Source organism: Drosophila novamexicana, unplaced genomic scaffold, assembly GCF_003285875.2.
Source record: "Drosophila novamexicana strain 15010-1031.04,08,12 unplaced genomic scaffold, DnovRS2.1 tig00004555-arrow-pilon, whole genome shotgun sequence".
Lineage (NCBI taxonomy): Eukaryota > Metazoa > Arthropoda > Insecta > Diptera > Drosophilidae > Drosophila > Drosophila novamexicana.
The window spans coordinates 1869435-1888660 of NW_020825052.1; the positions used below are offsets into that span (position 1 = coordinate 1869435).

At 44.0% G+C, this 19226-nt stretch overlaps 1 protein-coding gene across 1 annotated transcript; it reads left to right on the plus strand.

The window, feature by feature from the left end:
* The first annotated feature begins 364 nt into the window (after positions 1 to 364).
* Positions 365 to 19226, plus strand: LOC115770433 (transcription factor SOX-1). The gene is made up of 8 exons (XM_030715703.1): positions 365 to 1218; positions 5104 to 5646; positions 5683 to 6008; positions 6086 to 6249; positions 13523 to 13589; positions 13645 to 13772; positions 15917 to 16011; positions 18308 to 19226. The coding sequence occupies exons 2-8, from the start codon at positions 5209 to 5211 to the stop codon at positions 18926 to 18928; spliced, it is 1839 nt and encodes a 612-aa protein (XP_030571563.1). The 5' UTR covers positions 365 to 1218; positions 5104 to 5208; the 3' UTR covers positions 18929 to 19226.

The window sequence follows — 19226 nt, forward strand, 5'->3', positions numbered from 1 at the left end:
TGTGTGAGTCGGTGTGTGTGTGTGTGTGTGTGTGTGTGGAGCGAGAGAGCCACAAATGTGTTGAGTGAGCAACTAAAAGTTTGCATGGCAAAGCTTCTGGCTCCCTGCTGTCCATGTATGTGTGTGTATGTGTGTCTTGGGTCCGTGTGTGCATGTGTGTGTGTTGTTGTTGTTGGTTTTCTGGCCTCTGCCGCTGTCGCTGCAGCCAACCCCCCAAAAATGACAAGTCCGTGCGACTCGTTCGTCTCTGGCTCGTGTGAGAGCGCGCGCCAAGTTTTTAGTTACGCGTCGGAACGGATCCGTTGAATAGCCGCCAAGCCAGAGGCAGCGCTTAGAAGTCGCAATAGCAGCCGCAGCCGCAGCCGCAGCAGCAGCAACAGCAGCAACAGCAGCGACGGCCTTAGTTTTAATCCATAGTTAAATAACAACAACAAACACAACAACAAGAGACAGACCGGAAAAACGTTGTGTGATCATAAGCAAATTTGTTGTTTTGTCGCGTTGCAGTTGCCAGTTGCATGTTTCTCGTTGCCTCAACTTAACGAAACGCTTAAGCGACGGTTAGCTGACCAACAAACATTACAAATGCAAATACCACAACAAAAAAACGGCTACTTTCCAGTGTTGTATAATATCAAATGCTTTCGATAACGCCCCAGTTTCCAATTGGGCATACAAAAACCTAAACGCACAGTGCTCAACAAAACAAACATCAAGAATTCCAATACCAATATTGTTCGTAAAGTCGTGAAATCTGAAGCATAAGCTACTTATTTCGATGTTAAGCAATAACAAACAACAAAAACGTCAAACAAGCTTCGTTCCCAAGCCCAATGAATAAATAGATGAATGAAAGGCGCGCTCAGAATGCCCGCTTAAGCAAATAAACAAAGATAAATAAACATAAACTAGTGCTATCCAACATGTAATGTGCAAAACAAACAGCGACAAACATACATAAACATAAATACTGAAACAGACACAAAGCTTCCAATCTTCAGCTCAGTTTGGTTTAGCTCGTAAATGTCTCTCGTAAATTGATCACAAATTATACAAAACTCAACCGCTTATGGAATTCAAGCCAACAAACCGCTTCAGCAGCCAACAACAACACGCACATCTAAAGTTTTTAAGTATTATATAGAATACACCTGGGTATACTATATTCGACTCCAATCACTGCACAGCAAATACAAAGGCAATGCAGCGCCATTCAAGGTAAGCCTTAAAATTAACTTCATAAACATTATTCCACATTGGAAAAGTTACACATATTACTCGATGATAGGTAACTAAAGGTAAAAGACAACAAAATACTGAATTTGAATTATAGATTCATAAACTAAATATATTCTATTAAAACAAATTTGCTTTACCTTTTTGCGAAATCTCGAAATTGAATAACAAAATGATGTCTCATAAAGTGAAATTCAAATTTTCGATCTCTGGATCAGTTTTCAGGGCGCAAACATTTGAATTTGGATAATCATTCAGTTTATGCCGAATCATTATTGTCGGAATCTTTATGAGTTCGTTTCGCTCGTGTCGATTCTTGTTTTCTGTTTTTCAACAATCGCATCCTTCATAACATGCTTGGTTCTTTTATTGTTTTTCTGCGTTCAAATTGTTGGAATGTGAAACCAATAAAAACAGAAACAATATTAGCAGAAACCAATCGCAGCAGAATGGAGTTTAGATACAAAAAATATGTACTTGACTTTCATTTGAAATGCTTCAGAGAAAAGGCAGAGTTTCTTTCTATCTTACGTATCTTAGCAAACGAGTGGGGCATTGTTTCCATTACAAGCTCAAAATTCTATATATAATTTAGCATGGCAAATGTGCTTCATTGGCCAACTCAAAGTATTACCCCTAATAGAGGTCAGTTATGCCAGAAATGACGCAATTCGCTCAGTGTACACATATACATAATGAACAAATAAACGATTTGGAGACGTGACTTTCGATTGAGAACCGTGCCCAGAGTCTACACTAAGTTGAACTAGTTAGTATGATACCAGGCACAACTGCAAAATGCTGATCTGAAGACCAAATACAATTGTGCAAATAGAGTTTTGTCAGCACACAAAGGTGGCCGCATATTTTGCGGCTCGGGAAACAATGGTAATCTAACAGTGTGTACAAATGAAGCCAAATAGAGGTCCAGATGTTATAGGTGTATACATGTATGTCTGATGGGGCTGCAGATATTCGCACAGCTCCGTTACAGAAACAAGCAAGAACGACTTTAGGGCATTCTAATTAATATCCATATTCGTATTCACATGGGTTTTTTTCTTCCGTTGAGTTTTGGGATTTGCCCTTGGCACGAACTTGACACTAAACCAAGAGATACATTTACGATGCGATTGTTGCGAGTGTGAAAGTTCTTAATTACAAACATTAGGGGGCCCCAGCGGCTTAGGGCTACGGATCACAATCACAGCGTGTGCCCAAGAGACACTTTTCAATGGAGTCTGGAATGAAGCATGGAATGAAAAAGGGATTGGAACAACGGAGACGGCTCCCAGCATAAGTAGAAGCGGAACGATACATTTCAACACAAAGTGGAGACACTTAAAGCTCTACCTGTATTGAATTGAGATTCTCGACTCTCGACTCTCGATTCTTGATTCTTGATTCTTGATTCTCGATTCTTGAGCCTAACTGCCACTCCAGAGAGCTGAAGCTGCCTCTGGGCCCATGCACAGGCTCAGCATGTGGCTAAGCCGATCATAATTCTTGTTTGACACTGCAACAAACGGATGAACAAATGAACGAGAAGCAAGACAGGGGCTCCAAACTGCCCGGCAGCCGTCTGCCCGACTGCCCGGCTGCCCAGCTGCCCAGTCGCAGTCAGTCAGTCTGCAAGTGTCCGAGTCCGAGTCTGGCAACGACAACGGGTAGCAGAGGTAACAAGTGGGAATGCTTTTAAATTTGACAGTGCCCAGCTATGTGATACCCTGTAACTTGACAAAACATTTACACATTAATTGAATGTGTGAATTAAGATGGGAAGGCAATCATTTTTATCATTTCGACATGCTTATGCCGTAAATTATTCAAGAACTAAATACCCTGTCAGGTAGATCGAACCGGTTGCCTTGTTAGTGCATACCCTACGTGAACTCTTACCACGCGGTATAAATATTTGCTTATGTGACCGGCGTGGTAATTTACTCCTACTGCGTCGAGGCATCGCCGCCAGAGATTTGCATGACAAAGAGAAAAGCGTAGACGATGGCAGCCGTTACATTGCCCATAAATAACTTGGCCGATATCTATTAACGCTTTTACTGGTGTTACTGGATTAGCGCAAAAGGGAATAACAGAGCACTTCATACAGACGAAGGGCCATAGGATTAGAACCTCAGCAGCCCACGCCCTCTCTCTGTCTATATATTGATTGATAATTTGTTATACAACTTTTACATTAAGCGAACGATTTTCCGTTAGTCAAGCAAAGAGTGGGCAGCATTAGGGTCTGGGCCTGGGGTAGCGTTATGTCTGGTAGCCGCTGATATTCACAGCAAATAAAAATATCTGAAGTGCAATTTGTGCACAGCTGGTGGTGCAACCGGTGTGCTGGCGGTGGCCTGTGGTGCGCTGCCAGCTCCAAGCGTGCACCACATTTGGCCACAACTCGACGCTACCCCAAACACTTTGCGATCCAGACCAGCTTGACAACACACAGAAATTTGTTTGCACTCCATAAGGATTACAAAAATATGCGTGTCCCTTTTCCTTTCCCCTTTCCTCCGGCAGGTTGTTGTTTCTCTTGCGAACCCTTCATTTTTATTCTTTATCTTCTTTTTTTTTGCATTTAATAAATTTCATGCTTAATACGCATGCCTGGGCAATTTTTACTTTAACACCAAGTGGGTAATGCCCGGAAGCAGTGCAGATGTCGCAGTTGTCGTAGGACACAAGAGAGTTATGGACACGAAAGCGGTAGGCGACCAGGATAACCGACTGGAGTGCAGTTTCAATGGTGCCAGCCAAAAATTAAGAGACTTGATAAATTCGCATAAGGATAAAGTAAATGACGGCATACTTGATAGCTCAGTTTAAAATGTGCCATTTACCTTATATATGAGAAATTCCTATTATATGGTTAAATTTTCTATAATCTCAAAATGGATACTATATGCCAGTCAAATCCAGACAAAAAGTTCCCCATCTCATAAAATATAAAGTGCAGATGACACATTTGTCGAGCATTAAAGAGCATTCCATATATGCAGAGCATGCGGACGCAAATGGTGCTCATATATGTGCTCGAATGTCTTCCGCACGCCCAACTCAATTGTTGTCCAGATTCGAAGCGTCGTCCTCGTCGACGTCATTACTGCACCATTAAGCAAATTGAAAGCGTTTAGACGGACGCTGGCTGGGATCTGCTTCTTGACCATGAACTGGGAACCCTTTTTCAACTACAACATATGCGTATGTGCGTGTGTGTGTGTCTGTATTTGTGGTGTGTATTTAACACATTAATGCGAACGAGCCACACTTGGCTTGGGCATCAAGTGGACCACATAAATCCCGATTATAATGCACGCACATGTGAATTAAAATTGAAAGACTGAGGAATTGAAACCTATCAACGGCATTGACCTGACCTGTGTTGGGTGCCCAAAAAAAAGTAAAACGGGCAGAAAACTGAAAAGAAATGGGTTTTCAAGTGCCCAGATGCATAATGAACAGGACGTATCCAGTATGTTTGTGGACGCCGTCGCCGGCGTGTGCAGCCCGTCCTTTTAAGGGTTGACATTCAGCCGTATAAAGAGTTTCGAGAGAAAAGGTTTCATTCAGCTGGAATCTCGGAATTGAGGTGGCGACCGCTGGCCCTGCTTTAGCAAGTGCCTGTGGGGCAGATCGATTGTTTTCGCTTTCTGGCAAGGGGACACGGCCTGACGTGGAGTTTGTTGTACGGGCGAAAGGCGACACACTTTTAAAAGCCGAAATCAATTAGCTAATTGATTAACAAAAGCCCAAGAGCATTAATAAGGCAAGAAACTTCAACGGGCTGGAGTGTGTGCATTTTAAATTTGTATATATTTTAATTAAATACATGCTAGCATTAATTAATTCTGTCAACAGCTCGACTTCTACTCTTCAAAGCACCTTAACCACTGACACCACACCGGCAACCACACAATCCCGGCCTAGAGCCAGCAGCAATTCGACTGCAGCTCCGTCAACAAAATGATGGAACGCTTATCCACGCACTTGTCGCTCTCTGGATTATCGCTCGCACATCCATTGCAGGGTCATTTAAGCTCGGTGAGCTCCAGCAGTGGCACGCATCTCGGCCAATTGATACAGCATCATCAGCAACAGCAGCAGCAACAACAGCAACAGCAGCAACAGCAGCAGCAGCAGCAACAACAACACACCAGTGAACAGAGTCACGCCCACAGTCACGCCCATCATCATAGCCAGCAGCAACTCTCGCTGGGTCAACTGGGTCAGCAGCATCATCACCATCAGTGCAACAGCAACAGCAGCGGCGGCTCCCCCAACGGCAACGGCAGCTCCGCGCTGAGTCTGCATCCACATCTGCATCATTCGGCGGCCGCTGCAGCGGCAGCTCATCACCTGAGCTCCCAGCACTCTCAACTGCATCAGCATCATCAAGCAGCAGCAGCTGCGGCAGCAACAGCCGCGGCGGCACAGCAGCAGCAGCAGCAGCCGCACTCGACAGGCTCACATCATAGCCAGACGGCTGGCTCCGGCGCGGGCTCCATACACAGCCAGTCACAGGCGCAGCCGCACCAGACATCGCACAGCAACGGCATTGGCCAGCATCTGTCGGGTGGCGCGGGTCACGGTCTCGCCAGCTCCAGTTCTAGTGCGCCCGTGCACTACACATCCACGTCCAGCACATCAAGCAGCGTCATGGCAGCCGCCGCGGCAGCTCATCTGCACCACAATTCGCAGGCGTCGCCCATTAGCAATCTGCATCAGAATATGGGCAGCCTCATGAACAGTGGCAGCAGCGCCAGGTAAGATTCATTAGCTCTTTAATATCGCATATTCTCGAAGGCCTCCTTTTAATAGCGAGTCTCGCATCCATTTACAGCGACGTCTTCTTCAGCCTGATGATACAGAACACAACGAAACGCCAGAACGAGGAGCACATAAAACGTCCAATGAATGCTTTTATGGTCTGGTCACGCCTACAGCGACGCAAAATTGCTCAGGATAATCCCAAAATGCACAATTCCGAGATATCCAAAAGGCTGGGTAAGTGCGCGAAGTTAATGTTTAATGTTTACTTTAGACAAATTCAAGTTGCAGAGATCAGTTCAGTTTCAAAGAGTAGATAATTAGATATTTAAAGGCTGTAAACTCAAAAGAAAAGTCGGTGGTTCGATTCACATTTCGAACCAAGCTTGTTGTGAATTTGGTTTATACTCTGGTGTGTCACTTGCCTGTTGTACTAAGAATAGTGCAATCCTCACATATTTTCATATACAAAATGCGGGCTACATTTGACCTTTACCCAAAATTGGCATCTAACTAATATGGTTAGATAAATTGGGTCCAAAGTTATCTCTACAAACCATGCTTTTGCAAAGCTTTTTTAGCTTATGGTTCGGTTCAGATTAAAAGTTAAAAGTAAATTTGAATTCCAGACTCGAATCGGTTCGTTTCAAAATCGGCTGCAGCCTTGCTTTATATACAAAGTCTATATCTTTGTGAAACACTCTGTCAAATAACAACAAAATCTCATTGTTATTAGCTGTTCAAAAGTTGAATTATAAGTCTCAAGAACACGCGAGCAGCTCAGCTGGATGCCAAATTGTTTTCGAAATGCATGCACTTTAATCTCTTCTTTTTTTTTTAACGAACCACATTGGGTAAGAGCCGTGGCTTCATATATAAGCACTCGTAGTATGTTTGTAATCTGAAGACAATGAACAAATCTCACACAAAACTAAATTAAGAGGCGGCACACGACCTGCCAATCTCTCGCGCCCACTCACTCACACCCTGAACATCGTTCACTCTCTTTCTCGCGCCTACTTATGCAACTTAAACTAATCAACGTAATACCGGCTGGTATTCCCCCCCTTTTCCACCCACTCCATATTCGGTTCATGACAATGACAAACCAAAAACTCGTCCGTTGCGCGCACTCAACGCAACTGTCAAAACTGACAAGCGGCTGTCAAACAATAGCAGGAAGAGCAGATCGAGCCAAGGAAGCTGTTGATTATGCTCGTATATGTGGCAGAGAAGGGTTGCCTGCAGCCAACCACACCCACCCCCACCACAGCACATGCCAAGTAAGACTCTGGCGAATCATCGCCGCCTGCCTCCTGGCGCATTGTCTCGCCGCTTAACTAGTTGCAAAGTTAAGTAGTTTATTTCGGGTGGGGCGGCGGCTAATCCCACGCACACACAGCGAACCTTATCTGGGCTCCGGGTTCGGTATGCTAGATTTTGGTTTCCAATTCGCATCAAATTCAATTTCAATCACACACTCAGCCAGACAGCCAGCCAGCCTGGCAGCCCATGAGGCACGTGGCAAGTGACAGCAGAAATCTTTAGCATAACAATGGGGCAACAGGCAACGCAGCTACCTTTCGGCCAACTCATGCATATTGGATGAGTCTGGAGCCGCAGCAGTTCGAGAAGAAGAAGACAACGCGCTGCGGCTCCTTGCACTAATCAGGGCCACAAAAAAATACTGTCATAACAGCGATAACAATAAGCCCAAAAGGCGTCCCTCATCGATAACAGGCGCAAAGTTGATGCCACAGAACTTTGGGGCAGCCATTTTGTGCAGGTTTTTTTTTTCTTCTTTTAATAACAACTCTACGGGGCTTCCGATTCCATGCAAAGTTTTCACCTCCCTCTATCGAGTTCCCGCCACTGAAGCACTTGTAAAATGACTTTTTCTTTTTTTACCTTTGTTTAAGCAAAAACAATGCAAATTAAACGCGACTCACTTGCAGCGCAGTTGAGCGCGGCAACAACAACAACAACAAAAGGCAAACTCGCTGCACTTGAACAAGGGCAGCAGCACCGGAGAGGGGGGTGGGGTAGTAGCCGACAAGTATGCAAGTATTTTGGCAGTAATCGACTAGAAGATACCACGTTAACTGTCCAGCGAGCTGACATGAAGAAACTCGTTTTAATTATACTCATATTGTTGTTTTTAATAATTGTGGAACAATATATAACCAAAATATTGAAATTATGTCATCAATGAGTCAGTGCTAAACAAAATTTAAATATTTGTTAAGTAATAATTATATCCCTTTATATATATTTGTAAATGATCAAGTTCGCAATGCCCAAATGTGCGCAGTATAACATAATTTTGAATATTACTTTGAAGGATTCCAAACATTCTGAAACTGGATCGCATCTACCTTCTAGTTGTTTAGGACGTAGCCAGGCAATAAGGGTTGTTGCAAGCAAATGACGCTGTTTTTCACAGCCATTAAAGGCATTTCTTAATCAGGCAACTGGCTGCCTTGAAATCGGTTTTCAGGCAACGCTTCCTGCCAAAGTTCAAGTAGCAGACCGAACCAATATATGAAAATCGATGCGCAACAACAACAATTTGAACACAATAGAGGTACACTCCACAACAAAACTTGAGTTTTTGGGTGGGCTGAGATTTTGTGGGAAGGCGTGAGCTTTTGTTCCCATTTCATTTCACCTTTTTGCTGTTGTTGTTGTTGCTGCTGTTGTTGTTGTTGTATTTTGGCAAATCCATTATGTCAATTGACAGTTCTGTGTAATATTTGCTGTCAGTTGCAGCTTTTGTTGAGTTTGTATTTTTGAGCAGGGAATACGGAAAAAGACGCCGGTTGGCCATTGTGAGCTGAATGAGCCGCTGAGCAGAGTGTGCCACAAGGAGGCTCAAGATGTAGGTAACTCGCTTAAGATAACGAGGAAATAGAAAAACGGGACAATTCCAACAACTTGCTGAAATTGACATTTGACAGTGCTCTGAAGAATTTAAAGCGCAAACTTTGTTATGGCAAATGTTTAAGCTACTGAGCAACAAGGTGGCAACTCTGTCAAAAAAAAAAAAAAAATGAATAAAATAAACCATTTGCCACATCTACACAAATGACAAAGTTTTGCACTTGAAAACTTTGCCCTGGCATTCAATTAAATGAAATAAAATAAATACCACAAAAAAGGGCTCATTATGAAAAATTGCGCAGAGAAAAGGCGGCAAACAAAAAACTGTGGCAGCAACAAAGGCGCCACAAAAAATGGCGGCGCGAAAGCTACTTTTTCAATGCACACACACACACACAAACACACACAGATACAATGCGAAAGGCAGTGCTAAAGAGCGTCGGGCGTTGAGTAACGGTAACTGGCAACTGGCGAATGGCAACTGTGGAGAGCTCTTCAGACGTCGCCGTCGCCGTCGGCGTCGGCGTTGCCATTTATTTTATTATGCAAAACAAAAGGAAAACAAAAACAGCAACAACAACAACAACAACAAATAGAAATAAAATAAAATAAAAAAGATGTGTTATATAGAAAACATTTTTTTTTTTGCGCACGCGGGCTTAATTGAAATTGTAACTGTCATTAATTACTGTCTGGAAATTTAAATTAACAACAAAACAAACAATACGCGACAGCAACAATAACAACAATTGCAACAACAGCGAAAACGGTGGCAAACGACATCAACAAAATGGCAGTCATTTTTTTTTCTTTTGCCCGTATTGAATGGAAAATTGTTTTGAAAATAATTGAAAAACCTGTCGAATCGGCAATCGCCTTCATTTTTTAATCAAAACTCTGCATAGCTCCTGCGGGAATATTAAATAATGTTAAACAAAGCCCCCCGAGAGATGGATGCCTGGATGCTGACTGACGGGTCTCGAACAAAGGGAAAGACTTCGACTTGGATTCGATTGCGACTTTCCATTGCGACTGCCAACACAAAAGGTCGAGCTCTCAAGCCTTTGGCCCAACCCAGAAAGTCCTTTTGTTGCACAATAAAGCGCAAACAATTGATTAGTTTGCAATTGGGGGAAAAGGCAACGTTTCCAACTCGAAGCTCTGCCATGGCAATTGACAGGTGTGTGAGACGGTCGATGGATTGCCAGACTGTGGGCGGTTTTCAGCTCTTAATTACAACACGCTCAATCAAAACGAGAACCGTCAAAAAAACAGTTGTATAATTAGAAGAGAGAAGCCCTCAAGAGCCCTCGCTTTAACACTCAGCAAGTGTCTTCAGTCTGTCAACGGGAAAACGCAGCAGCCTATTTCCTCAGTGGAAGCGAGAAAAAGTACGGATAAACTCAACAAAGCAAGGCACCTGCCGAAGACGCCTCGCTGAAAGAAGCTACGTGGATATAACCCTAATCATGTTCAGACTGCGCTGTCTCCAAACCCACCTGCCCTACATCCAGCAGAGAATCTATAATTCTGTTCTGTTAGGGGACCTTGCGGGACCTATCCAATAGGATCAAGTGCTGGCAGCTACAGTTGTTAGGAAGAATCAGAGAGTGGCGAGCAACTCTTCTGTCAACACTTAGCAAAATATTACTCTATCAGCTGTAATGTATTGGAAGTATTCGAGTTTGGGACTATCCAAAATCGAAGTAGCAGAGGGGCCTAGCTCTGGCCAATAGAGATGCAGCCTTTTTGCTCCAAAGAAAATAATCTAATCTAAACTAACCTATTCTAATCCCTAAGAGGAAAGCTTCACTCTCTTTTTATATACGTTTTCAGAGAGATTTTATTCGAAATTTGCAATGCACAAATAGAGATACCTATTTAAATATATATATGATCGGTACAGTCTACGCTGTCTGTCTGTCTGTACTAGTCTCTCCTGGACTATCTCTCTCACTCACTCCTCTAAATTTATCATGAATAAACTATGCAGTACTTTTATTGCAGGCATTATATATGCCGACCAGACTACTATATCATATAGCTGCTATAGGAACAATCGGTCAAAAGCTAAGTGTTTGAGTCAAACTAGATACATACAAGATTTCCTATTATCCCATGTACTCCCAACAGACAATATCTACATATATTCTTTACTCTCCATTAACTGTGTTACATACACCCGGAAAATGTTAGCGCTTATCCAGCTATTGCGTTAAATTGCAGAGCAAACAGTTTAATCTCTGGTCAAATTATGAGCTCGGGCTGGGAGCAAACGGTCGAGTGGGCGCCACGCTTGGCTCTCAGTCAACAGAGCCCAAGAGTTCAAGTCCAGACTCCATAATCCCATAAGTAGCCCAATTGTGTTTGATGTGTGAAGTGTCCCAAAACTAGCCGCATTCCCCTTCACAGCTACCCGCTCAGCCCTCAGCACCCTTGGTGAGGCTAGAACTGGGATAGATAAGTCGCAGCCCCAATTGTAGGCTGTGTGAACTACAAACTGCAACTGGAGCCGGCGTCTGTTAAATATTTGCTCTGTGGTTAGCATCCGACATTTTCCGGTGTTTCTTCAGGCTGTTGGGGTAAAAAGTTGTTAATTATGCTTGAGCCAGCTCAACTGGCTGCCACACATCTTGGCAACTGTCATGTGCAACTTGTACTTGTTTTTCATATCAATTATTAAGCTGGCCACTCAACCGGCTCAGGCTCAGGCTCAGGCCCAGGCCCAGGCTCTGGCTGTGGCTGTGGAGTGCGGGGAGGCGCCAGACGACAACGGGCAAACATAGACATTGTCCGATTGTCATCCTTTTGTGGCATGTCAACTCAGCAGTGCACCCCTCCTTAGTTTATACAACTGCTCAACTTGCTGATACGCCCTCCCTCCCACCAATCGCTCTCTCTCTCTCGCTCGCTCATTCGTCTTGTTTATTATTATGTGAATTGTCTGGAAGTCTATGCCCCCAGCTAAATGCTGCACAAGGTGTCGAGCACAGGAGCTGCGTTGCGCATTTGATGGCCAGTTGCCACTTGGACGGGCTGTCAATGTATCTATAAATTAGTATTTTAGCAGCAGCTGCCAGTTAAGGGGCAGCCAGCTACTTGCTTTATGTGAGTGGCCCCAACTTGCCATTGGAAGGGGGCGTGAGCGTGGGCGTGGGCACATGTCTATTCTTTGAGCACAATTGTGCTTTTGTGTTATGTTTATTGTCATAGTTTTTGTTGGACTACCTTACATCGGTGTCTATGCGAAATGTGTGTGTGTGGGCCTGACAGCTGTTTCTTCCTAACCCCGGCCATGTCCTGTAGATAGCTTCTCATTAGTATTGTGTCTCTTTATTATTGTTGTAACAAAGCAATTTATGTGACAGTGTGTGTGCATGCGGGCTTTTCAGCTACTAAAATTACACGTTATAACTAATTAAGGACATTTCCCTCAAGTCCATTTCCATTGTTGGGCTTATCCCTAAACTAATTTACTTACAATCTGTTTGGACAATGAAAACGATTATCTTGAAGTACGAATATCTCAAATACAAAGCGAGGATTTCAAATGAGTTCAAATGGAGTAATTATTGATGACAAATGCAACTAAATAATTTTGGACTCAAATAGTTACTATTTCTCTCTTTTTGTCGCTCTCTCTTATAATAACAGTATTATAATCCCAAGCTTCACACTCACATTTATACCCAGTTCATTTATAAATATATATATACATATATAACTTGAGGCAAATAAGTAAAGTGCTGCTTGTGGGGCCGGGGAAAACTCTTCACTTTTAGACCTTATCAGCCGCCTGGTGACACATGTCATTATAACATTTTACATTAACTTAAAAACATTTGCAATTTCTGCACACAATGAGGCACCCACAAGCTGCCTATGAGTCGACATACTAGCATATAAGCAAGAGGCTCCTGCCTGCCACTTGCCACTTATGAGTGTGCGGCACGTGCATATGCCATGTACTCATTCAGCACAAATACGGCAAGTCCGCTTGCCGCCCTCGAAGTTAGGGGCGGGAGAGCGAGACAGTAAGCGGCACAAAAGCACGCCCCCAAAAGGGCCCAAACCACCTGCTGGTTTTGGGCCATTATCGTGCAAGGACTCGGCAGCATTCTCTAACCAGCCAGAGCCCGTCTGAGCGGAGCTGACTGAACTGACAAACAGGCAACGGAGACAAACAACAAGACAACAACAGCAACAACAACAACAACTTTAACAAATGACAATGCCAAAACTGGCAACAATGGTGGCCACATAGACAGGGACAGACTGAAGATGGCCAAGCGACAATAGAGAGAGATAGAAGCAGCCGCAAAGGAAGTGCCAGGAGGAGGAAAATGACGACAACATTGTTTGGTATTTGGTATCCTTCTTGTTAGCACACAAATAAGACAAGTTTACAGTGTGCATGTGTGTGCGTGTGCTTGTGTGTGTGCGTTCGTCTGTCTGTGTGTCTGCCTGTTAGGAAATTATGTTTATGTGCGTCCACTTCTGGAGCAGGTTGTCATGAGAGCGCTTCATTGTGTTGCCATATATTTTGACAACTGCTTCAAGTGCCCAACGTAAAGTATCTAATGGATTAACCACTTTTCCGATTATATATAGCTCTATGTCTCGATTGCAGGTGCCGAATGGAAGCTGCTCACCGAGGAAGAGAAACGTCCCTTTATCGACGAGGCGAAGCGTTTGCGGTAAGTCCAGCTGCTGCTCTGCTGTGTCCTGCTTCAACATATTCTATCTGTACAGGGCCATGCACATGAAGGAGCATCCCGATTACAAATATCGACCTAGACGCAAACCCAAAGCTCTGAGACGCGATGGTTACCCGTATCCCATGCCATATCCATCGGTGCCAGTGGAAGCGTTACGTGCAGGTATGTCAGAGTATTACGAACTGTCTTTCATTTATGATATTTATAATAGCTGGGACAGCTTAAGAATCGGAAAAGGAAATCAGAATCAACGCTTTGATTTTCACAGATTAGCAATATCTGATGATCAAGAGATTATTTTAAAACTGGGCAGGGAGTAAAGAAAGTAAAGAAAACTGTAGAGAATTTCAAGCCAAAAACGAAGAGTATATTCCAAAGGATAAAAACCAATTAAATTGTAAACAAAAACGTATTATTAATCCCATTAAAATCAGTAGAGCTCAATGGCTATGCAAAGTAGTAAGGCGAGTTTTATGAGCTTTGCCATAAGACAAATGCAAATGTGGCACGATATGTGGCATGTTCCCACCCAGGCGTACAAATATAAATAACCATAGAACTGAATGAAAATATGACAAACTATCCGCACACTCGAGTGCCTGACTGGTTGGGCTTTTGTTTGTGACACAAAACCCCCTGCAGCCCCTCCCCCATTGGGACAATATGGCGTCGGGGTGGGGGCTTAGAGTTACCGGAACCACCCGTTCGCATGCCCTGACAAACTGTGAAGTCATCATCCTGGCTTAACAACTCAATTCAAGTGACAGGACAGACAGACACACACACACACACCCACACACCCACACACCCACACACACACACACTCACACACGGGACGAACCCACAGCAAAAGCATAAGTTAACATTCATGATTTCCCAAACGGAGCGGAGGGGGTGGCAGTGGGCGCAGTTCCATATAGTTCGGGCTGTAGTTTTTGTTCTGGTTGGAGGATTTAAATTAGCATTTGTCACGTTTTTTGTCTTTTTCGCCCATTTGGGCCTCAAATTTAACGCAAGTTTCTTGGCTTCAGTTATTCTGATGTGGCAGCAATTTTGTGCGTTGGCGGTTAAGGGATCCGTGCCGCCCCTCCCCATCCCCCGTCTAAGGACAATGCCTTCACGATGATTTATGCGCAACGGAAATGATAATAAAAATACTAGGAAATGCGTAATAAATAAAACGAATTAGTCGTCGGCCTGCTTAACGTGCACTTCAATGCACACGGCAGTTCGTAAAATGGCTCTGAGAGACAAGGACAGCGAAGTATGTTGAAAATGCGCTAGAATAGGACAGAGCATATATGTTAACCGAAGCATGCAACAGCTTCTATTAAAAAAAGGGATTAAGAGAACACATATTGAAGAAATTTACTGGCTGCATATTAATAAATGCCAGACCGTTGCCGATAATCGGTAAAGATTATAGTCATTGTAATTATTAATTTTGACGTAATCTAATCTACATATAAACAAGGAATTTCATGGCCAAAAGTGCTTTTAGCCTCTCAAGAGATTTTCTGACAAATAACATATATAAAAAATGAATTATTTGAAATTTTGTATAGATATTTTTTAGAAATGTATCTATACAAATTGTTATCTAAAGATTAACGACAATCAATACGAAAGTTCTGTCAGACAAGACAAGTTAATTTAAAATAAATAAATAAATAAAGCCGCAGCTGACAGTTAAATTTTTGTTAAGCAACTAATCCACTATTATGTGAAACAATACCATTGAAGACGATGCCAAGTCGATTGATGTCGAAATGTCGCTACTTGAGATGCTACGAAAGATGTTTTCAACATTGTTGTCTAAGCAAATTTAATTGCCACAGCATCCAACAATTTGGACAAGCTCAAGACTGTAGCGCCATGAATGAAAAGGGTTTTATACATTTATTTTTCAATAAGCGGCGCTTGTAATTATCGAGACCCGGTTAACAAAAGGCCAAGAGGGCAGCTGGACGACTACCGTTTAGGGCAATTGGTTGTAACTGCTTGGCATCTATCTATCAGATACGGCGAGATAACTCTCTCTCTCCGTCTGCTGGCGGCCAAAATAGCTGATTCAGCGCACAATTATATCGAAGGCAGACGGGGATAGAGAACGAGGTCCGAAATATGTTATATATGAAAGAGTTAAGCGAACAATGGGGGCGCAAAATATTTCGAGTGGCAATTATTTTAAGCACACAACAGACCCAAAACCATTGTCATAATTATTGTAAACTTATTTTTTTCCCCTTACTTGCTGCTGTTGTTGTTAGATTCTCTCACTTTACTTTGTTTGGCTTCACTTGCAGGCATCTCGCCGGGTTACTTTGCGCCCGGTCCCACAGCGGCCGCCTATCACCTGGGCAGCCATCTCACGCAGGCATCGCCGCCAACGACAACGCAGGTGAGTAAAACAGTCCGTGTTCCCGTGTCCGTTCCCGTTCAAGCTGTAAACCTGGCTCTGTGTCTGGGTCGGGGGGTTAAGCGCTCAAGTGCCTGGCACGTCCATCAGAGAATGTTGAACGGTAGCGCGTCCAATTACATCGATCGGTACGCGGGTCGCCTTAATAACATAATTACAAACTGCCTGGGCAGACGCCCACTTTAAAAGGCGGACAAACATGCGGCCGTGACTAAGCGCGACACGCTTCCTGATCACGATTCGATCCTGGTTAAGTTCTGACATGTCATGCTAAGGATTTGCCACAACTTGTCATTACACATTTAGTTGCCGAGCAGATCGCTGAGATAACAAGGCCTCGAGCGAAAAAACAAACAGAACGGGCAGGTGCTACCACAAGATGGAACGGGGTACTCCGGTACTCCCCTCAGAGCCCAGCTGCGTAGTGTTACAGCCAAAAATAATAATATTAAATCGAAAAAACACACAAAATTGGCAATTAAAACTTGTGGCTTCGCTCAACACGCACCTCAGAATCATGGAACAGACTCGGCAATGGGCGTTGCCGCCCAGTGCTCCAACCTTTGGGTATCTTTTGTGTCTCTCTCACTCTCTGGCTGGCATTGGATGCGTATTTATTAACAACCCATTAAAAGTCATGACTGTTGCTTGGCATTGTTGGAGCCGTGTCCAAGTCTGAGGCTTGGCTGCCTATTTGAGGTGGTGATTGATGTCTGCGGCTGCTTAACATGCGTTGCGGGTGTTGAAAGCCTGGCATTACCCATCAACAATAGCATTACTTGGTTAATAATATGCCTGGACCAGGCCGTGGAAATATAATAATACACCAGCCTTAAAGGCAGCAAGCGTTCTCATTCCTCAAACTGAAATCTGTACAAGAAAATTGCATAGTGGGCGTATTAGAAGCCGGCAAAGATGGCATTTATATTCCTTAACTCACTTTCCACATTGCCGGGAAACTATTATGCCTGGCTTCAAAGAGCATAGATAGTAAAGGCCAAGTTTAAACGCATTCCAATGTCAGCCTTTCGAAAGAGCCGGAACGGGTAGCTCGGCATGGGCATAGAAAGTGATTGTGTCTGTTTGATATACCAGAAGAGTTTGCACAGCTGATTTTGGAAAACGAATCAAAGAACAAATGCAAACAGCATTTGTGACAATTTCACCCTGCCCACCTGCCCAAACCTTAACTGGATCAGGCTCAGGCTGAGGCCTCAAACCACTTGAAGCCACCGAGCCAAATCAATTAACTGCTGAAATAATGCCCAATTGAGAGCAGCCCGAAATCCAAACATAAACTCTGCGTAAATCGCCGTGCATCAAAATATTTACCAATCCACACTAATTCCCAATTGGGCGCAAATCAAATCAAATCAAATTGTAATCCAAAACGCTTTCGGCCCAAAAACACACACAGATAAACGCATGAGTCTCTGGGCTCGACTCCGACTCCGTCAGTTGGCGCTGATATTATTGTTGTTGTTGTTGTTGTTGCTGGTGATGATGATGATGATGACGATGTGTTAACAACATAATTATAGCCCAGAGCAAAGTGCTGTGCTGTGAACGGGGAGCAACCCCTCGAATCAACCACTCAAAACAAAACGGATATGAAGCAAAACAACCCCTGACGCACTTAGCACCCGTTCATAAGAGCCCAGTTCGAGGCTAAGTCCCATTCCCAGATCCAGTCGTAAGCCCGAACCCTACCAACCGACTGGTGTTGCAATGAGAAACGTATTGCAAATCAAATAACATTAAACTGAGACGTGTTTTTCTATTTATATGCTGCGTGGGGTTGTTCAACTCGCATCCACAATTAGTTGGTCAAATAAAGCCACAAAAGTGTTAAACAATTTGCACTAACCAAGGGTTACAACTCACACCCAATGCCCCAAAACAGGCCTTGGTTATGCAACAGGAACAACTCATTTTGGAGATATTGATATCATAGGAAAAATAATGTTTGTAAAAAAAGTTTCGGGAACGTCAGGGATACTTAAAAACAATAATCTTTGCTGATATTTTATGGGATTCTCGACATTGCTTACAACGCCAAAGACTTTTCATGAGGTGTTAGTTAATTGTTCCATTTACCTATTATTAAAAGAAAATTAAATGAGAAGAATGCAGTGATTTGTATTTATTTTGCTTATGAGAATTGCATAGAAGAGCGCCTTTTGGCACAGTACTTTATTTTTCACTCTTCCACTATCGGCTATTATCATATTCAATCATTTATTATATTGTATACCATCTCACTTTTCTCACATTTCAGGCGACACTCTCCGGACAGATGGATAAATTTGCAGCATTGGAACGCAGCTCGTATCTGAGTAATGCAGCAGCCGCAGCGGCGGGCAGCCAGGCGAGTGCCTACAGTGCCTACCTGGACCCCAGTGTGCTGACCAAGGCCTACTTCGACTCGAAGATGTATCAGGATCGTGCCAACTATGCCTTCGATATCTCCAAGATCTACGGCGCCCAGCAGCACGCGGCGGCACATCATCAGCAGCAGCAGCAACAGCAACAGCAGCAGCAACAACAGCAGCAGCAGCAGCAGCTGCTCATGGCCAGCAGTGGGGCTAGTGGTGGGGGTGGCGGCAGTGCTGGCGGCAGCTCGCACAACAACAATAGCAGCAGCGGGCTGGACGAGCGCGATGCCACACCCCAGCTGGAGGCGGGCGGGCAAGCGGAGGCCAAGCCGCATCTGCACTCGCCCAGCGACGTGGGCTTGGACTATGCTCACCAATATGCCCAGCAATATGGCGGCCAGTTGGCCAGTGCCGCCGCTGGCATTGGAGTCGATGTTGGAGCGGGCGCCGGAGCAGCAGCTGCTGGTGGCGGCGGGGCAGGTGGCGCCTCCGACTTCCGCCGACCGCTAACGGTCATCTTCTGACCACCATCGTCCAATGGCAGCGAGGAGTTGAACTTGTCTATGACTTAGGAAATGCGAGATTAAAGTTAAACGTAGCCAACTTTACAAATAAGCCTCGAGTTGTAAATTAATCATAAGCTTTGTTAAAATGAAGAGCAGCTCCGCAGTTAAGCAGCAGCTGAAGGAGGCGGAGAAGAGGAGATTCCGATTGAGGAGGTGCTTGGCGATTCTCACGAAAGGCAGAACAACGAGCGGTGCAATTTTTTATGTTTTAAACGCTGAACGAAGTGCATAGCATAAATTTAAATGTATTTAAATT